At 39.2% G+C, this 21,873-nt stretch overlaps 1 protein-coding gene across 1 annotated transcript; it reads right to left on the reverse strand.

Moving 5' to 3' along the window:
* Nucleotides 1-4,627: 4,627 nt before the first annotated feature.
* ACTR2 (ARP2 actin-related protein 2 homolog (yeast)) lies at nt 4,628-20,750 on the reverse strand (the record flags this gene model as incomplete). The annotated part of the gene is made up of 8 exons (XM_009070673.1): nt 4,628-6,145; nt 7,360-7,492; nt 7,891-8,036; nt 8,744-8,893; nt 9,711-9,847; nt 11,777-11,849; nt 15,647-15,862; nt 20,640-20,750. Coding segments are annotated over 8 exons (1,137 nt in total), but the record flags the coding sequence as incomplete, so codon positions are not given.
* Between the last annotated feature and the right edge of the window lie 1,123 nt (nt 20,751-21,873).

Here is a 21,873-nt window from a genome sequence, read left to right on the forward strand (position 1 = left end):
CTTGAATCATACAGAAAAACGCCGCTGCTCTTTTTTGTCAGGCAGCTCTTTTCCTAGGTGGTAACATCATGCCTCAACATGGGGTAAATCCAAGGCCTGTCCTCGGCACACTGCACCCACACCAAGTCACCAAGTCTCCAGACAGCTTATCTTTAAAATTCTGCACAAGCAAACGTAGAAGGTGACCCATACTGCCCTGCAGACCAGCATCAGCCGCCTTCCTGGATAACCTGGGTCAGTGAATCCTCCTTCATTTGGAGTTGTACCTCAAAAGCTGAGCTGCTTTTGAGTAAGCAGACTACTCTCCTCCAAGCAAGCTCCCTGCCTCAACCCCTGCAGTAGGATGGGGAGAGTTCTGTCCACCCTGGAGTCTCTCATTCACCTTTCAAGGAACACGTGACTTTGCTGACAGTACTGAAACAAGAGCCGAAAGAATGAATTTTCCTCATTTCTTTGTTGCCATTTTAAGAGTGGATAACCATTTAACTAGTTTTCATCTTCAGGGGCTGTAAGTTCTTGTGTAATTAGATAACGAGTAATGATCATTAGAGCATTTTGCTCTCACATGGCACTACGTGGATTCCAGCAGTGACCACATTTCAAAGGCTCACGTTCCAGGTTATTGCCCAGTAATGCTCTAAGAAGCACTGGCACTCCCTTTTCAAGAAGACTTCAGAGGGGACAAATCTACCAGCATTACAGGTGCTAACATAAATCCCACCTGCTCTTACTGGACTTGCCCCATCATAGTTGGAAGTAGTGCCGATACCCACTAGGACAGGAAAACCTTAAAATAATCCAAGGAGATTTTGTGGTTGGGTGCTTCCCGAAATACTGCCTTTCATATCCTTAATGCCACCCTTGCTTTTCCTGCTTTGGCAGGGAAAGCCAGCATCAGGGTTACACAGAGTGGTTTAGAACAGAAAGCTATTGGGCAACACAAAGGTTTCAATGTGGAGTAGCCCCCGAAGTGTTGCTGTGCTAAGAAAAGTGCCTGATGCGAGTCAGGACTTACAGGATCTACTTGTGTTGAGGTCAACAACTGGCAATTAATTAATTAGTTGAAATACCTGCAGAGATTTAAAATGGGCACTGGTGAGAACACATGTGCAAGAGGAGAATCTTGAAACCACTTAAGCTTTACAACAAACAAAAAACAGATGGGAGATGGGCGCGGAGATGAAAAGGTGTAGGCAAGGGGCCCATATCCATCACTATTTCTGCAGCTACAATTTAATTACTATTTCTAGGCTTTGGGGAGCTGACATACTTTTACAACAATAATTTAAAACAAAGAGGTATGGGAAGGAACACTAGTTCTGTGGCTGGAAGATGCCCCTTCATGTCATCCCATGTCTCTGCTAAGACTCTTAATATGCTTTCTTCATCACCCAGAATAGAAAATGTTTTCCTAATCTTCAGTGTTAAGGAATTGCTTCCAAAGGGAAAAAAAATTTCAAGATCCAACTGAGAAACAAAGCCCCATGCTTCCTCTCCTCCCTGAACTTCTCCCCTTTTTTCCAGCAGCACCAGAACAGAACTCTGCACGAGGCACAAGGAAGGCAAGAAGCTCTTCTCCAGCTGTTTGGGCAAGAAGCAGATGTGCACTGCAATCTTGTTTTGTGCAGTTGTTGGCTGGGACAATGGGCTGCAGCACCAGATTACACAAAGGTAACCAATTTATATGGAAGATGTTATTTAAAGCTGATATTCATGTTGTAATGCAGTGCAGGTAAGAGACAAAATTAGCAGCCTACCCTGAATGGAGGATTTGTTTGTTTTCTTGAGACCTATAATGGCAAAGTGACAGTGATTTATACCACCAGACAAAGAACCAACCCATTATATAGGAACAAGCATCACATGGCAGGACTGAAATAAAGCAAAATTTTAGCTTAAATACTTGCTGAAAAGGTCCAAATCAAAGTTTTCTAACACTGTTCTCCCTGTAGCCAGAACATAGGAGAAGATATATTTGGATTGAAAACAAAAACAACCACAAAAAAACAACCAAACAAAGGAAAAAAAACAACCCACAAACAACAATAAAAACCTCAAACCTTGATTTTTCACAATATTGACAGCTAATGACACTTGTTTATGGAAAATAGCTGAAGTGCCTGCAGGGAGGAATTCACTATTGAAAAAGTTCACTAGCAAATGTCGACTGAGCTGTATTTAGTCTTTTCCACATAAAAGCCATGTTAGGCAAAGCAAGCCAAAGGGGAGGAGCAGGGAACATGAATTAGTAGTGAGCAGAGGTATAACTGAACGTATTTATTTTTACCCAAGAATGCACAGTGATGGAATACAGATTTGGGTTGGGGGAGCTGTATTTTTTTTGCTATTAAAATCCTGCTTATCTAAATCTGTCCCTAAGATGACAAGTGTTTGACCCAACCACTGAGACAGATGTACCCAGAGCCAAACTGCACATACTGGCTCCCTCTGAGAAATCCAAAGCCATTGTCCTACCAGGGACACAATGCCTGGGGAACACACATCCAGCACAGCAAGTATAATGAGCTGGGGAGAAGAGGTTGGTTGAGTTCATTTCAAAAACCAGGTAAATGCATTGTACCTGGTGGACGAATCCACACAAGGTCAGAGCTACAAAATTTCAGGTGCAAGAGCTGCTTGAAACCAATGCATCCCCCTAAATGCTACAGGTTAACCCCACACACGGTGTTTCTGTCAGTTAAAATAAGGGATGCAGGTGAAATAGCACATGAAGTCACAGTGCCAAGGAGACTTTTCCTGAACACGGCATCACTATGTGGCTTCTCAGCTTAGCCAAGGACCCTGAGGTCAATACAAGCTGAAGTCTCTTCCCATTTTGCAGTACTGAATTGAACCAGAAAAGCGATTCCCGTACAAGGATAAGGATTTTATTTTCATTTTAAAGAAACTAGGATGGAGGGAGTGGAGTCTTGGCTAGAGAATGGAGTTCGACAGCAATCAGTAGGGAATGTGTTATTTTGTCATGTCAGATTTCCTCAGCAAAAGCAGCTCATGATAGTTTTGTGATGGAAGTTAAGTTAGAGAAAAACTGACAGAACTGTGATTTCCCAAAGGAAACAAAGCAAACATAATCTACTTTGAAAAAAATCTGATTTTATTTTCATATTGAAAAGACCTGTCAATTTAAATAGATGTTTATTTCCATTCATGGTCTCAACCGGTGTTGTGTGTTAACATTATTCAGAACTGTATAAAAAGCCATTTGTGTTACATTGGTTAACAACCTAGAACACTGGGGGAGGGGAGGGTTTGAAGCAGCTTAACATTAAAAATAGGATGTTCCCAAAAAACTTACAACTGATGCAGCACCTTCTACTCTAATTTTATAGGAGCTGAAGCATTTTGCAAATACAATTCAAGTTACTTGGTCTTCAAAAAAAAACCCAAAACTTTAAAACCAGATTGCTTTCATAGCAATATTGAAGCTGTCAGCTGAGAGAACACACACATACACTCTGGTGTGTGCAAACACACACATGGAGAACCACACTGAGCACAACTGGAACACCCCATTCAGTATTTGGATTTCCTAGGTGTTCCTCTGAATCCATGATAACAGTTAATTTAAAATGCGAGATGCCTTTTTTTTAATATATACATGGTTTCCATGGAAACCCAGGATTCTGCACAATCCACTGACATTTATTACTCATGGTGCTGTGAAGCTCTCTAGTGAAAGGGCCAAATTCCAAAACCTTTACTCAAACATGCACATACCTAACCGAGGCCAATGGACAGGGGAGAAGATGGTTTAGAAAAGGGGTTGCAGGGTCAAGGTTTAAGATTTGAAAAATCACATGACAGATTGTCATTCAAGAAAAGTTTTTAAGTAATTCTTTGGTTTATTTCCATGATTCCCAAGACCGTCTGAAAAGCCCAGAGACAGTCACATGAGAAACCATAGCTCTAAAGCAAGCCCACAGCATTTTTAAGTCTTGTGAATTAAGTGTTTAGAAGACTACAGGAATTCAGAGTAACCCCTTTACATTCATGTCCCCAAAAATCTAGCAACTGCTTAAGTGCATGCACTGAGGCACGACCGGCATGCCTGGAAATTCATATTGTTCAAGTTAAGAGTAAATATAGCTGCAAAAAACCCCACCCACCTATAATTAAATGGTCATTACTAGCTATACTATAGTGACTGTCTTGTTATTAAAGAAATGCAGACATGGTTTCTGCCTGTTTGGCTCGCTCAGCCAGAGGAAGCTGTCTGCTAGATTTAGAAGTAAAGGGAATTTTAAGAGTCCAAGGGAGTTTAATATTTCCATGTTCCTGGGGTCAATTATTAATGCAAAGATGTAGACAAATGGCAAGTATATGAAAGCATCTCTGGTACATTCCAAGGTTTGGAAGTCAAAAGCAGATCTAAACTTCCTTATGCTTACATGTTATGGTAGGCTTCGAAAACCAGTAAGAAGTAATATAATATTTCCATGGAAAGCAAAGTAGAACTCTAACTGGCATTTGTATGCAAGCAGTTTTTGCTGTGCTTAATGTAAGGCAGGATTTATAGCAAAGATAATTACCATTCTGCTAGTAGGAAAAAAAATACAGGCAACTATACTCAGAGAAGGTGGCTGATAATTACTAGTGACAACTTCTATTTTTTAGAACAACTCAGCTTTAATGTACTTTCTGGAAACAGCATTTTCATCACTGGTTTTCACTTCCTTCCCCATCCCACGTTAAGTATCAAAAATCAAGACTGGATAAAATGAATTGTGGCTATTTACCAACCAACAACATCTCATATTCCAATGTTATTTTTAACTGGAAGAAATAGAAGTCATTCTTTATAACCTACTGCCACTGGTTGTTTATAAATATCTGCTTGATGCAATAAACACTGGTCATCGAAATATTCATTTGCAGTAACTACTTGGCACTAGGTTAATATACTTGTAAAGTTTAATGGAAGTGCTTCTGATGTACATACAAGCACTTAAAAACATCAGACTTTTAAAACCTTAGTTCTGGGGGTTTTAATATCTATAGTTACAGTTTTCACAAGCATTTCTGAAAGTATTAGATCTCTCCAGTAAGCTCAGGGGCTCCCGTCTCAGCATCTCTAAGTTTCCCAACAATTACAGAACAGCAAATTTAACATTCTTGCTCCCTATGCTGAGACAACATGGTACTAAAATTTAGTTATAAAAAGAGGCATTTTTGGTCAGGCTGACCCCCCCCCAGCTGTCCCTCAACAAAAAAGCAACACAGCTCAAACCTGTCTCCTCTCTCTAGAAAAAGACACCTAAGAGCACAAATGTCCATTTGCCAGAATATCAGGTGTTTCTCCATTTGTGACATCTGTGTACATTCCCACTTTGAGAAATACAGTTGGAAAGCCTCACCACCACCTTTAAGGATGAACCACCTCACAAGCCAGTGTAGGCAGCAGTGCATATGGAACCACTTTACATCAAACGGTGTGTTAAAGCCATTCCAGCTACTTCGACTAGTTTCTAACAATGCTTAATCAAAAATTCCTAATTTCAGGAAAGAAAAAAAAAACAAAACTTAATGTAGAGAGAGGCATAAAGATAACCACCACAATGATCCAACAGCAAAAACTCTTGTTTAAAGGTTTTCTTATGCTAAAAAAGGCACACAACCCCTGTGAACTAGAGACAAAAGCTAGCAGGACTACAGCAATAAACCCAGAAGAAAAAGCCTACCAGAATTACCCAATTGCCTACTGGGAAGGAACAATGAAGTAGACAGGCTGCTCTTGCTCTGTTTTGTTTGCAGGGAAGTGGTCACATTTAATAGTCAAATTTAGCCACATTAAGAAACATTTAACAAAAGCTACCCCGAGAAACCAGAACAAAACCTGACGTTTGGGTCAAAAGGCCACAGACAGGCCCTTCCATAGCATGTAGCTGAGTGAGTTCAGAGATTGGCAATGAAAGGAAAAAAGCTTTAGACATGTGATGGGAACAAGCTTTGGGATCTATCGAACAGTCACACCAAGCTTCTCCAGCACACGCACTCCCTTTTCTTGGTATTCTTGTCGGGTCATCCAGAAGTTGTCTTTGTCTTTCATGATATCTGCTAGAACTGCACCCCCCAGGAACACCATGTGCTTCCGGCGAGGTGGGTCTTCAATCCGGATCTTAAATTTCTAAGAAAAAGAAGAGAAGCTCTTACTAGGATTCTTGAAACAAAGCCTATTAAAATAAAATTGGGCTTTCCACCAGAACAACGAAGTGGAAACTGTTTGGTGAGAAAAATGCAACCGAAGAACTGAAATGCTGGTGTGGGGTACTCTCTGTGAGCTTCCAGCTTGTGCAGCCAAAGTAAAATAACTACTTTGCACTGGAAATTAGATATAACTATTGACACTTCCCCCCAAAATTGTACTCTCAGTATATCCACAAAAAGCCCGAGTCAGAATACAAAATTAAAGACCGAATTTTTGCATTTCAGGAACACAGTAAAGAGTGAAATACTTTCTAAGCTTCGATGGCTAAAATTATCAGAAGTTACAAGACCAACAAATCACAAAGTATTTTAGATTTATACCAAGTTTCAGAAAGGCAGATGAAATAGATTTTAAATCTACACAATCTAGACCAGCTTAACTCATTAACATTCCCTCAAATTCTGCATTGCTAAACCTCTAACGTCAAGAGCAAAAAAGTACAGTCAAAGCTATATGTGAAATACTGGCTCAGACTTAAAACATTCTCTACAATTGAGTCATTTCACATTGCCACAAAAGACCTTTAGAGGACACTGTATTAAGAACCAGGAAAGTACAATTCAGTTCAACATCAGAAACTCCACTTACAAGGAATTTTCTCTTTAAATATTTCCTCCTTGAAAAGCAGACAGCGTTACAACACAGTGTAATGTGTGTGTTTGGCTGTTGCCTGCTTATCACTGTAACCAATGAACAAGGGAAACTTATTCTGCTTGAAGGTGTGTTAGAACTCTAGCCTCTCACTTGTGAGTATTTGTAGTATGTAGTAGTTGAACCAAAACTTTCACAGATTAAAAACCATAATTTTTGCTCAATGATGACTTTAAGACACAGTAACTCCTTAGCTTTGTTTAACCTACAAGTTGTGTCCTAGCACTAATCAGCCCATTTACATTCAAACTAACCCAAGACTTCAGGAATTACCTGCTGTTAGCACGGACTAGAACGCGACTTTATTGCAAGTACATCCAAAGGAAACGCAGGAGTGTGAAGAACCGAGAGGCAGCGATTTTGCAACTCCCATAAAGGGCAACCGCAGCCTCCGTCATTTCTGACTACTTGGTTCCCTCTAGTGGGGATTCAGGACAAGCCTCTGCCCGCCCCCCTCAATGAATCAGTCACTCGATACCCACCGACAGTTTTTCCACATCTCCTTTCAGAACTCGTTCCAGGTAGAGCTGTTTCAGTTCCCGCTCCAGTCGTGAGGGTAGCCCGGGGTACATGGTGGACCCTCCAGACAGCACAATGTGCTTGTAGAATTCAGACCTGACTCAAAAAAAAAAAAGTCTGTCCAGTGTCATACAGTTTACTCTGTACTACAGGTAGGTACCTGTATGGAGAAGGGAGTAAATACAAATCTATTTGTATTTGTTCATCACTACACAAGGACAGACTGCACAAGTCCAGCAGACTTGCTCATGCTTTCCCAGAAAGCAGCATTAAAAATATGCATTGTGCTTTCAAGATTTTACCTTTGCTCGTTCAGACTGAAATAGCTTCCAGACAAACTGTTAAGCTCCAAGACCTCAGCCTGAGCCCTACTCCCAGCATACACCCTCCCCCAGTGGCACACATTAGTGTCTAAAGCAAAAGATTTTACTTTGAATGCAGCTCTCATGTCACCCCTGCACGCTGAAAGAGCATTTTAAACGTTCTGCTCCTACCTGGTATCAATGTCAGCGGCCTGGATGGTGTTAAACAGCAATTCAGCCACACCAACTCCTTCCACATTGATTAAGTGAGGCTGGAAAAGAGCCTCTGGTGCCTCAAACCGTTCGCCGCCGACTTTGATGATCCTGCCATCCGGGAGCTAGTGAAGAGAAAACACCATTGAGGAGGCTACTTTTAGCCACTTGAAAACTAAAAAAAAACACCAAGAGGAAATGACCTACATTGCTCCCTACTGTTTTAAAACAGGAAATTGTTGATAATTGTCAGCAGTGCAAGAAGTTGTTCAGTACTACTGAAAGAATATACAAATTCTTTAATCACTCTGCAATTCACTTTGAGCCATCGGGGACCAAACACATTGATACTGACACACCAAACATTTCCTTGCAATACCAACTCCTAATATTAATTTAAAATATGATCTTACAGCAAGAGTAATGCTTTTCTGCAAATTCCATGTATGATCACAGGAAGTTTCCACTGAGAGCAAGTTTGCCATTCCTGACTCCAGATATCAGTCTCATGAATCTCACCACTCTATGGATGGCACTGAACCAATTTGATATGCTAGAGTAACTCTACTTTCTTTACAAGTTTCTGTACTACAAAATTCAAATTTCAAAGAACTACAATGACAAAAATGAGTACAAAGTCTTCTGGAAAATCTGAAAAGAAAAGAAATGCTTTTAGAATCTTTTCCCAGAACCAGCCAAACTTATTCTACAGGCTCCCATGGCTGGGAAGTGAGCTACTGCCAAGAAAAATTGCAAAGGAATCAAAGCTAAATGCTACCTGAGTTTAAACCTAGCAAGTTTAAGACAAGAAAAGCTGTCTCAAAACACTTACTGTGTAGGATTCAACTAGTACTGTGGTCTCTAATGCCAATTTCTGCTCCTGTTCAATGTTGTATCCCACATAGCAGAGCTTCTCCTTGATCATGCGAACCGTCTCAAAATCAGCAGAGTGGTTGAAAGCATATCCTCGCAGTAAGAGGAGCTGGAGGGAACACAGCAGGTTAGCAGGAAATGAGAGGAACAGTCCAGATGTGTCTCTCAGTAGAGGATATTTAAACACATATCTTTAAAAGTTCATCTCCCTTTTTTAACTGCAAATTTAGTATTAAGACCAATCTGTCCCAGTGTATCCATTGTGACCAGAAAAGCAGCAGCAGCAGCAGGACGCCAAGTTGGAAATTTTCTTAGTCATTATAACTTTCAGCATAACCATCACACAAGAAAGATAACCAAAATAACTCTTAACTTTAGGACTTCAGAACAATACAGTATTACAGATTAACCATAAAATGTATCAATCAAGAATGTTGCTTACACTTAAAAAAAACAACATACAAACTGTCTATCAAACATGCTGTTTTATTTAATATCAGGGAAGAATCACTAACACGATTTTCCACACTGTAAGAACATCTTTCTGAAAACACATGAGTAGAACTGAAAGAATGCAATTTTTCCTTTCATTTTATGTATCCAGAAAGGCAACTTTTGAGTTTTTCCTTCCCAAATATGACACAAATTTCCTTCCTACAAGACTGCCACTCAGAAACTGTGATGTCCCTGAATAACATCATGATCATTGTGATATTATATAACATCAATATCATGGTATATGATGCATCATGTGATTTAGATGAGGAAACACAGCAAGAAAAGACTGAGGCAATACAGATAATAAAGGAGTTCTTTAGGTAATTGACATATGAATAATACAAGGAAAACATATAGTGATTTCTTGCTAACCTGAACCAATGTACCACAGATACCAGCCTCAACCTTAAAATCTCTTCCCAGCTTACCTTGATGAGGTACCTAGTGATGTCCCTCCCAGCGATATCTAACCGTCTTGTGAGATGAGGGAGAGAGAAGCCTTCATAAACTGGGCAGATGTGAGTTACACCATCTCCAGAGTCCACAACAACACCAGTCAACAAACCTAAAAGAATGAGGGGAGGAGGGAGGAAGAAAAGTACAACTCTTACTAGCACTTCCATAAATCGAGCAGAACAGCAGCAAGTTTAAGATACGATTTTTCATTGTAATCTTAACAAAACCTCTGTCCCTAAGTCATCACTGGATTTAAAACTTGAGCTTTTCATGGTAACAAATGCTTTCATGTAATCTTTTTTAAAGTATTACCTCTACTTTTACCTAGGTGCTTCGAACTCTACCGCTCACAACTTTATCTGGTGTTTTGACATCTTAAATTGCACTCCAATTAAAGAGAGTATCTATACTCATTAAATGCTTGTTGGGGCACAAACTCCTGCACCGATTCATCTGTGTATCTTCAATGTATATTAACTTCCCAAATGTGAAGAAACCTAGACATATTCAGGCCATAAGTTTACTTTGTTACAATTCTCAGGATTTGTTGATTTTGACTGGTATTCAAAAAACCAAAGCGATGCTTCTCTAAGGTCAAGAATGTTTGGACTATACAGCACACACCTAGTATTTCCCCACGGAAATAGCATTAGGCTGAATCAGATCCACTATCATAGACTGAAAAAATTAATTCTTCTGAAAAAAGTTTACCACAAGACCATTAAATTCTAAGGTGTATAAAACTGAGCTATCATAAACATGCAGAAACAGAAGTTTCTGTACTTCACTAACAAAATAATTAAGAGGCAAAAATCAATGGTCAAAGTTGATCAGAAAAGTTTTGTAATTTCTCTTAAGATGCCTAAAGCAAGAAAACTTATTTTCAGGGGATACCTTAAAAACGTAGTGCACTGAAATAAGGCATATCTCTATGTAATTTTAGCCACTACTTTAATCTTTAACCTAATATAGATAAGTAGGATGTTTTAAAGGGCTTTTTCTTTTTAAATTTCAAAAGCAAATGTTTCATTAATGCGCCCCTCAGTTTTTAGATCTTAGATCTTTTATACCTTCAATTTTGTTTTAGATGACAGTGTGCAGAAACACTGCAGACTGCTCTAAGTTGTCTCACATTTTGTTACTCATGGAGCAGCTGAGCACTACATGGTGAGGTATATGTACAATTACAGCAGAATTCAAGACTGTAAATGTTAGTCAATTAAATACTTAAAAGGAATCAAACCAAAGGAAAGCCAAGAGGGAAAAAATGTAACAGCACAGATTGCAGCAAATAAAACTAATATTCAGGTTTGCAAAAGTGGTTTGGGTTCGACTAGTTTTAATAACTTAATAACTAGTTTTAATAACAGAACCACTCTCCCAGTCCCCATGACTTTTGCCCTTGGACAGAGAAACTACAGTGACATGTTAATGGACAAAAACATTTATGTCCTGCTATATGACAGCTAAATACACCAAGCCACTAATAAACAGGTGCTAGAACTGATGTGCTTGAGTAACTTCTTAAAATCCTAGATGGATTACAGTCAGTGGTAGAATTTCCACATAATTCAGTCAATCTGTAATTTTTGGCTCAGGCTGGGGATCATGTAGTCTAGTTTATCTACAGCAAAAGACTCAACTTCTTAATTTTTTCCCCCCCAAAATAGTGCAAAAGTCACATGACCATCTTCTTGATATTCACTCATGGTAAGAAATTCTACCTTCATCAGAAAATCCCAAGTAAGCCACTAAGACCTGATGCCAAAGGCTAAATGATTACACCCTGAAACAGTAACAGTTTTGATGCACCAGTGCATTTACCAGCTTTTCTCCACATGCCTGTAATCCATGAGAATAACACCAACACTGGTACCTATCAATACTTCCTCAAAACAAAAAGCAACACTGTCAGTCAGAGCTGAGCTTATTTGGAGAACAGTGTCAAATTAAGTCCAAGACCCAGTGACAGCACATCGGTACTCTGGCTCAGCAATAATTTTATAAACTAAACAGATTTTAGGTTATTTTTGCCTACCTTGAGCATACAAAGTAAGAACAGCCTGGATGGCTACATATACCCCAGAAAACTGGTACGTCTCAAACATAACCTGTAAGATGAAGGCAAAAATTAGCTTCCAAAACAGGCCAAATACTGTAAAGAAATTTCACAGGTGTTCAAAAACTATATATCTAGAATTTTGTATTTTTACTGATCAAAACCACTTCCCGAGAAATTTCATCACACAGATTCTACACAAGCATTAGAAATCCACTTGTTTTCGGGCAGTAATTAGTACATTCAGTTCCATACCTCATCTGTTCACACCAGACAAGACAGATGAAATACTCCACATCCATTTAGCACAGAAAAGGAATACTTGCAAGAAACCCACACCCCAATTGCTGCAGCTTTACTAAGCCCTTTTCCAAAGTGCTTAATGAGTGGGAGGCAGTACTTGTAGACCAGCCAAGTACTCCATTACTGAAGTATGACTGGGGAATGAAATGTTTGTTAAAGGTGTATGCTCTAAAACCAAGTTCAGGGGTTTGCTGTTCTTCATATCAAGCCCTACGCACTTCGTACAACTGCAGACTATGTCAAGTAAAGACTTTGGCACATCTGGATCTAGAATACGCCCAGTGTCACAGGTTATCCTCTGCATCTGGGTCACCCTCTTCCCTATAAAGCACAACCAATCACAAACTTCTAAAACTAGTGCAAAATTCACTTCATGCAGAAAACTGCACGTTTGCCTAAATCATACTGAAACACAAAAAGCAACTGCTTGTCTTGTACACTGCATTCCTCTAATTACTGAACTAGTTTCAGTGAAGAAACAATCCAAGATGAAAGAATGTAGAGTTTATAGGATCTTGTCTTCTTTATAAACACAGAAAAGGCCAAGTAAACAAATCATACTGTACAGCAGTTTTGCCCTCAAAATGCTTTACCAGGAAAAATGGATGAACTCTGATTATTCCAGCACACACACAAGTTTTGATTTTGCTACTCTGCAGCCTCCTGAGCCCTCCTGCAACTTCTAGGATTAGAAACGGATTATCTCCTAAGTACTCCCACAGCTCAAGTAAAAGATATATAAATATTTTTGAAGGAAAAAAGCTGATGCCTGACAATTTTAGAATTCTGAACTATTTAAGGAACCTCCTCTGTTAGAAGGGTGTGAAAAGGAACAGAGAGGGAACAGTTCAAAGGGCAGCAATTCAAATAAATCCCATTTGAGCAGTCATTGTCTAAACCCAACACTATTCCAATGGATGAGGCTTTCAAGCAACCTGAGTGCTTACAACACAAAAAATAAGAAAAAATCTGAATTATCACCTTCAGATAACAAAATGAATATTCGAATGGCATTAGTTACTGCCTTCACATGTACCAAACCCTAGAATCCACTGCAAAACTCTCTTATAGCCTTTACACAGGCCTTTGGGGGGTTGTCATTCTCTCTCTCAAGACATATCTGACGTCAAAGATGCCTTGACACAGGACATACATGTTAACAAACGTTAAAATGTAAATACGGTGCAGGATGTTCTCCTGAAAAGATTCTTCTTCACATGACAGCAGATTCTGAACTAACTACAATGTGATGTTCTAACTGGATACAGAAAGGAAGAATTAAAAATTTGAAAAAATGATAAGGCATTCTAGATTGGGATTAGGAGAAGTGACTGTGCTCGAGTGTTTCTACAGCTGCCATTACAGTCTGGCTGCTTCTGGGGGTGTTACAGAACAAGAATGCAGCAGACAGAGACAAACAGCAAACACTCCGTTAAGCTGAGGTGTCCTGCACATGCTATGAAAGAAAAAGCACTTTTAAGATATATATTTTACAAGACAGCTGTCATGTGAATATTTGCTGCCTTACTATGCAGCTGAGTTTGATGAAATGATGGGGTGAGGAGAGAGAATTACTAGAAATAGAATGGGGGACAGCATATATAATTATCTATCATCTTGATATGGTCCAGATGACTAAGCTTTTCTTTTAAAATGCTACTGCACTGTATCCCAAAATGCAGAGACATGATTATGTTTATTGCAGGATTTAGGAAATATCTTCATTCAGTCCTCTGCTTCATACTAGCCTCCCTGGAAAGGAGCAGGCCGTGGCAAAAATGGAAGGAGTATAAATACATCGCAGTTAAACTAAATACTGCTAGTCCTTGCAACATTGTGTTCCATGAAAAATATTAATCAAAACATGAGCTTCTCTGTAACTCAAATCTAAATTTACAAGAATGGATTCTAGTTCGCACTAATCCTCTGGATCACCATTGAGCATCTACAATTTCTGGAGTGCTGTAAAAAAAGAACAAGCAAAGGGAGCAATGCAAATATTTTATCAGAGTTCATCAGTCAGATTTTCCAATTTATGGTATAAAATTACTCGTTACCAGAAGAACTAAAATCCAGCCTTTTGTGTTTGGCAGAAAAACGGAAACAAGAACACTATTGTAAACAGCTGAAAAGCAAAGAAGCCTGAACAGGAAATAGAGCCAATCCTGCTAGGGCCACCCACAGTAATCTGCTGTGCCTATCACACCACAGCTGACTGACAGACTCCACGCTGTACTACCACTGCTGCACTACACAATACTTAGGTAAAAGGACCCTAATGTTCACAATTGCTATAAAATGCTGAATTTAGATTGCAGCTTGATTTCTTTTGCTTAAGGTTTTCCAACTTTGCTAGACTTCATTTGCTCCCAGGTCACTGAAAGAAATCTGCTGTGCCTATCACACCACAGCTGACTGACAGACTCCACGCTGTACTACCACTGCTGCACTACACAATACTTAGGTAAAAGGACCCTAATGTTCACAATTGCTATAAAATGCTGAATTTAGATTGCAGCTTGATTTCTTTTGCTTAAGGTTTTCCAACTTTGCTAGACTTCATTTGCTCCCAGGTCACTGAAAGAAAGGATTAGTGCAAACACTGCCACCTTGCAGAAAGCACTACTGTAGCCGTGACAACAAAAGGATTTTAAAGTTAAGGTCAGCAGGTAGCGATAAAGGTAAATTCTTATTAGACTAAGAACAAATTTGAGGGAAAAAATATATACATACAAGCACTGATATTCAAAGTGCTGATAAATTGATACTGTTTGACTTGGAATCCACTTTCCTGTCCTGTCAGGTACTCTAACAGCACATATTTTTTAAATTACATTTTTGCTACACCAGATACTTACATTAAATGAAAATATCTATGATGCATGAGAAAAAAACCAAACAAAATCGGAAACTAAACTTTTGGTTCTCACCAAACATTACTGCTTTTCAAAATCAAGTCTTTGTCACAGAGTAGTGGAGCTAAACATTATGTATCTGACAACCTACATGAACACAAGGTTCAGCCAGAGCTTAGATCACCCAGGGCAGGACTCTGGGATCAAGGATCCAAGAACCAGACTTTCCTTCTTAGAAGGCTTTCACTGATAATCCCTAGGACTAATTAAAGATTAGTGCATTGGTTTACATCACACCTTTGTCTCAAGCACCTCCAACAACATTACTCTGTCTGGTAAGCATCATCTAGCTGCAATCTCCTCTGCAGCATTACTGGCTTACAGAAGTCCAAGTCACTTAGAGCAATTAACATTCACCCAAAAGCTACTAATCAATGTATCTTGGATATATGAAGACAGACATGTATTTCCAATTCTGTGTTTTAATGGTGATATGGCTTGAGACAAGAAGTCTGCTTATAGTTTCTGAATGGCAACAGCTTGTTTGAATTTAAGCACAGTAGCATCCATGACTGTGGCTAAGGATGAGTTTTGGTTAGAAAACAGAACTGCTTGGCCTCAGTCACTGAGTGTTGCTGAAACAAGAAATCTCTTAGCAGTGCTTCAATCAGCTTCTACTAGACAGACATACCTCCACAATCTTCTCCCTGTTTTTAGTTGGATTCATAGGAGGTTCTGTGAGTAGTATTTTACAATTTTTTGTGTCAATATTAAGTTTTTCTGGTCCAAATGTGTAATCCCAAAGGTGCTTCATATCATCCCAGTTTCGAACGATGCCATTCTCCATTGGGTAATTCACTTCCAGCATTGATCGTAACTCACTTGCTTCATCACCAACCATGAGATCCTGTGAAGTTTTAACACAGAAACATGTCAGTGCTCGTACAGGTTTTTAAACACCAAACTCCTCAAGAATGACAGTGAACTGCTTCAGCCTGAGTCCAGCTGTGTTCTTAAACAATGCCCACATTTTTGAACCATTTTCAGGTACTTAGGAGAGAAGTAGAATATATTTCACATAGTACTTAAATTTGGCTGTTACCCATCCCACACCTTAATTCAATTTTTCAATTAACCTTAAACAAACCAATAATCCCTGTTAGAGCTAAAGACCTTTGTAAGCACAGATATTTCTTCACTGACACCTTCAAAATTATTTTATCGAATACTAGTTTCTAAGAGCTGAGATGCAAAGTAGCACATAAGGGTAGTAGGTGGTATTGGCAGAGTATTTTTCCATGCATGTTGCAAATTTCTGTGCACAATACCAAAAAAGGAATAATGAGTGGTGAATAAGCATACTGAACAGTAGCAAAAGCAAATAAGAGATTATAAGTTCCACATCAGACATTGAAAGAAACAATGGTTTACATATTGCCGTGTCAGTAGGGTATGAAGAGACACATCTAAATATATAACCTCATCTGCTCCTTACCAAAAGTCCCAGGCCAAAAACCCCAGTAACGCATTCTTGCACAAACACAACCAACTAATGCAGTTTGTATAGTCATTTCACACCGATTAAGCAATCTGTTTATTAAAGTTAGTTATGCAAACATTGCACATTCAAATTAGTAGCATCACATCTACTCCTTTCCCACATATTTCCCAGAGGAAGGATGTACAGTAACATCTTATCTTTGCTCCCTGTTATATCCCATACTTTTCTAAAGAGGCCTGAACCAGCTCACTTGTGCTTAGCCCACAAGAACACATTTCCAGGTACCAACAGTGCTGTGTCCATACTAATACTAATTGCAGTTGCTGTGGCACAGCAAACCTGGAAGTGGGGGTTACTCAACCGACTACCCAGTGCCAGTGAAAAAAAGATGCACAAGGAGAAGTCTGTATCCTGTTTATAATGCCTTTTTTAGAAGTACCCTAAACAGTTACTGCTATCTATATAAAAAGGAAGTTAATTACAAATAGTTTAAAACAAACCATTCCTCTTTCATGCCCTCTCACTGACAAGGTGTTTTGTTTTCCCCTGCACAGTAGATCACACTTCAGCACTAGGCTGTACGGAAGACAAAAGTCAAGACTCCAATATTTCAAACCAAATGTACTCTAGTGAAACCATACTATGAGGACTCCACCATGCAGTCACATTACTCATGAGAACTTGAGACGACAGAAACTCCACCAGTTAGAAGGATGAGAAGCCTTTTTTGTGCACTGTTCTTGGAGGGCCTATGCTGCTGAACAGGACATGGCCCAGGAAGTGCTGCTGCTCAAAGGCGCAATGTGAAAGTCACACAGAACTTTCACATCCTTTTAAAAACAAAGCTAAAGGGCAGAACAATTGTTCTCTCTTGAGAACATCAACGCTAGCACACTAACAAATACACACACTTGGCAGGTGAAGAGGAAGAAGGACAGCACAACTGCATTTGAGGAGAGGAACCAGTACTGTGACACCCAATGTCTCCACTGCTTCGGTACTCAGTAATGTTTGCCTAACTGAAACCTGGAAGCTTTTTCAAACTCTGCTTGTAACGTTAAATAGAGCAATTTCTACTGTTAGAGATGCTGAGTTTGTGTTGATCTTTCAGTGTTATTCTTGCATCTTGCAAAACTATAGGTTATGTAGCATTTAGAAGCAATACATAAAATATTCTCATGAATTAGGTGCCAGTAAACCAAAACAATGAACAATGTCCAAAATAAGTATGTATTCAAATGTAAAATGTAAGACAAGACGAAACAATGAACAGCATTTCAAAAATAGCATAACAGCTACTAAATGGCAAACAAAAAGCACGGGGGCACCTCACTTACCATCATTTTGTTATTCTACTTCAACAGGTCAAGAAAGGTGAAGAAAAGGTAGAAGCAAGAAAGTCAGAAAAAGCCTAAATGAAATTCTCAAATTATTTTAAGTATACAGTAGAATTAGGCTGAAAAGAGATGCATGTACAGCAGGAAATTATCCGAGTTAGTTTAGTTAGGGCCAAACTAACATTCTCAGGGTATCAGATTAAATTGCCTCTTTAAAGGAAACCACTGCTACATGTCAGTGGCATGTCATGTTTATACATCCTAGGTTGCAAACAAGATCAGTATATCTGTCTCTCTCTCTCATAAATAAGATTCTGTGTATAAACATTCTGTAACAGTGGGAGTTTTACCCTGGGCAAGGTGTTTAACTGAACTAGAGAAGCCTCTGCACAAGGCAGTTGACCATAACTAGCTCTGACAAATGCTGAATTTAGATTTTGTTTTAAAAACTCTGCTTAAAATATCCAAGCACTGAAAACTACTCAGCAGTACTGACTTACTAGTACCCCCAAACCTGCTGCAAAGACTGACTTACTAAGTCAGTAAAAGCTAAGAGCAGCATCTATGTTTCTGGTTTTAGAGTTTTAAGGTTGCAATTTTAAGCAAAATAATCCCAGCAATAAGTGCACTCTTGTGTTTATGTCCTGAACTGGGGACTTTGAGTAGGAGGAAAAACTAAATCCCTGCTGCTAGCCAAAATGAGAAACGATAAAGAAAATATGGGCAAAGCTTGGAATTGGTAACTCGATGGATAATAGCCACTATTTTGATCAGCTTCCAGGCTCTTTGTACAGAGTTTGTGAATCTCACAGGAATGACAGCTTTTCTGAATAGTTTTGAAAAGTTAAACTGATAATCTTCTTGCCAACTTCCTTTGCTCAGTTTTAAACTTATCCCAGAAGAACTCACAGTGAATGCCTAGTATTAAATTTTGGCATAAAAACTCGTCTGCTAAAATACATTTTTTTAGGAAATCTGCAAGAATCTCACAAAGAAAAACAGCACTCACACTTAACAAGTCTTCCTACTGTCTTATCCTACTGGGATACCCAAAGTATCTGTGGCAGGGATTTCTTCTCTTGATACACTGCTTCCTTCAGGAAGGGTGACAAGCTGTTATAGGCAGACGCTCTAAAACTTCTAGGAAGAATCTAGAGACAGTTTATACTCTCTAAAATGCACCTACATGATCCATGCTCAGGCAGACCACCAACAATGCATGTGAAATTACTGTTCATGGGTTCTTTTGCACTGATCTCATTGCAATTCTCACTTCTGCCTCCTATCATTCTAATTCAACACTGTTATCTGCAACGATATTAAACTAAGTTATCGGATAATCAGAGGATACCCAAACTGGCAGCACAGGCTGTATCAGATCAGCTGGAAACAAAACATGACTTCAGCAATGAGATTTCATGCAAAGGATTTTCTTTTGACTCAGTAAAATCACTGCATAACTTTCATAAAACTTTACCAGGATTTCCTTTAAGCAGATACCCAAAGAAACACCTCTCCCCAAGTCTTGCAAGAGAAAGGAAGAGGTTTTCCCTCTCTTTACAAAAAAAACCTCTCTACTGTGAAAGTCCCCCATCCTTTAAACACAGTTGTCCTAGTTGACACAAGGTAAGCAGTATTGCAGTATTAACAACACAAAAAAACCCAAAAAGAGGTCTGATGTCTTTCAGCCTCTTGCCTTCCTTGTATGACCTTCTGCTGATAAAAACTACTGTTTTACAGGCAGCAGCAGAAATCGGGTAACTCAAGCTCTCCTTGCCCACTACAGGGTTCTGAAAATAAGGAACCAGACTGAGCTGAATTTTTTCCTCTTCCTAAGCTGCTGCTCAGAAGCAATAAGGAAAACAAAAGAAAAGCATCTATATGTGTCATTCTACTTGATCTTCACTGGCCTAATATGGACTTCTACAGTTTTGCATCACCTCCTGCTTCTCCCTCACACTCAAACTGAAGCTTGCACAATTATCTAGTAAGGCAGTCAAAAGTTTACCTGACAAAGAAATCTCTCTTTTTCAGCTGGATCAGCTCACTAGAGTGACTCACCACATGCCTGCTCAAGCAGTATGACCAGCACAAGGTGAGGAACTGTGTGAAGCAAGAAGGGAGGATATGACCACAGCAGGGCCAAGACATTTACTGAAGCTTGTGCTGCAGAAGCAACTAATAACATTTGAAGCATTACTCTGTAATTGCAACATATGTGAGAAATTACAGCTCCCTGAACTTCAGAAAAAGATTCCCAAACAATGGTTCTCCCCCCATGTCTTGGAATAATGTCCCAAGTCAAAGCAGCCTGAACAGAGCCTCTCCATCTCTAACTGGTATGGAGAACCTACATCCATCAACAGCAAAAAGAAAACAAAAACAAGAGAAACAATGAAATGCAAACACAGCCAAGGTTAAACATCTCATACAAGATCACAGATGATCAACTGTGAGTAGAAAGCAAACAGTATAGAAAGACCTGGAAGCTCCAGCAGTTCTTCAGCATTGTCTCAGAATCTCACGGCCACTTCTGACCGATTTCTGCCTTCTAATCTTGACATCATTTACATATTGGCATTTGAAGTCCCTTTTTGCCCAGAACCACTTGTGCCCTACCTGCTGCCTCCTCAGGTGTACTATCTGAAGGCCTCCAGTGCTTTAGATTACCCTCTTCATAACCTTGTAGTTTGTGACAGGCTAAAATCCAATACAGAAATGAATCAAGAGATACTGAAACAGCATAAAGGGTAGTTAAGGAAAAAGCATTTCCAAACATTACACAAGTCAAAAGCTGTCCTGAATATTTTATCTGTCAGAAAGGACTAATAATTTAAAAAATTTACCTTGATTTCAATGTTTCCCACTTTAGCAGTTGATCTTATAATGGGTCTTCCAACCAGGGCTGGAAAAATGTGCTCTGGAAAATTTGAGCCTGCATAGCCACATTTCACAAACTGTAAAGGAAGAAATAATGTCATTAGAATATGCATTACTTTTGTTTACCAACAGAAACCTGGTTTGGGGTAAAAAATTACAAGTCCAAATTTAAGAGCATGTGTGCCAGTGGAAACCAATTGAATTTATACTTTCAAATCAATTTTATACATTTCAGATGATGCATATGTCTTTAAAACTGAATTATTTTCCAGAATATTTCCTGAATCAGACTGTCAGATTTTTGAGAAACAGTCATGACTAAGTACATTCTCAGAGTCCAATGTCTGAATTTGGATTTCCTGCTACTATATAAAAAAGTCCTCCAGCAACCTGAAATCCTTAATTTTGTAATGAGTACCCAATGAGACCTAATTAAATCACCTCTCCAATTAGAGCACACAGTGGCATAATGAATTCCACACCAGAAAAAAAAAACCAAAATCTTGTGAATTCACGTTTTATGCTTATATAGAAGTGCTTAACTGTGAACTAGCAGATGTTCTATGCAACTCAGATGGATTTCTCTTAGTTTTACAATTTCCAGGGGTTTTTTTAAGGATATAAAGGCACGAGTTGGCAGTATGCACTTATAAAACCAACAGCACAACCAGAACCTCAGATGATGGTAGTTCACACCAAACTGGATGCTCTGAGAGCCTGTTAACCAAATATATACAACGGGAAGCTTTGTATCACTGAGTCCCAAGACAGTATATACACTAAGAAAACAAAGACAATTTACTTACTGAAGATTAAAAAAAACACCACCACTAGAGGAAGCTCAGTTGTAAAACATGAGCTTTAAATGCACCAACAAGAAGATACAATTTTAGCTGATGGGGATCAGCAAATTATGCTCTCCAGCTATCCTATTCTGACGCTCATGTATCGTATCATGTTCTGCCTGCAGCTCACACAGAGCAGGCTTCTCTTTTTTTTTTTTTTTTACGCATGCTTTGCATACTGCCTTGTATTAACGTGCCAGAACAAAAACATTTTCCTCTGCAAAATTACTCAACCACTGAGGTGTAGCAGCAGTAACCCAGCAGCACAGGATCCCCCAGGCTGGAGGGAACCTCAGGAGCTGTCTCAGCCAACCTTGGGCTTGAATCTGTCACCACTGAACTCAGACCAGGCTGC

Source organism: Acanthisitta chloris, unplaced genomic scaffold (genome assembly GCF_000695815.1).
Source record: "Acanthisitta chloris isolate BGI_N310 unplaced genomic scaffold, ASM69581v1 scaffold28222, whole genome shotgun sequence".
Classification (NCBI taxonomy): domain Eukaryota; kingdom Metazoa; phylum Chordata; class Aves; order Passeriformes; family Acanthisittidae; genus Acanthisitta; species Acanthisitta chloris.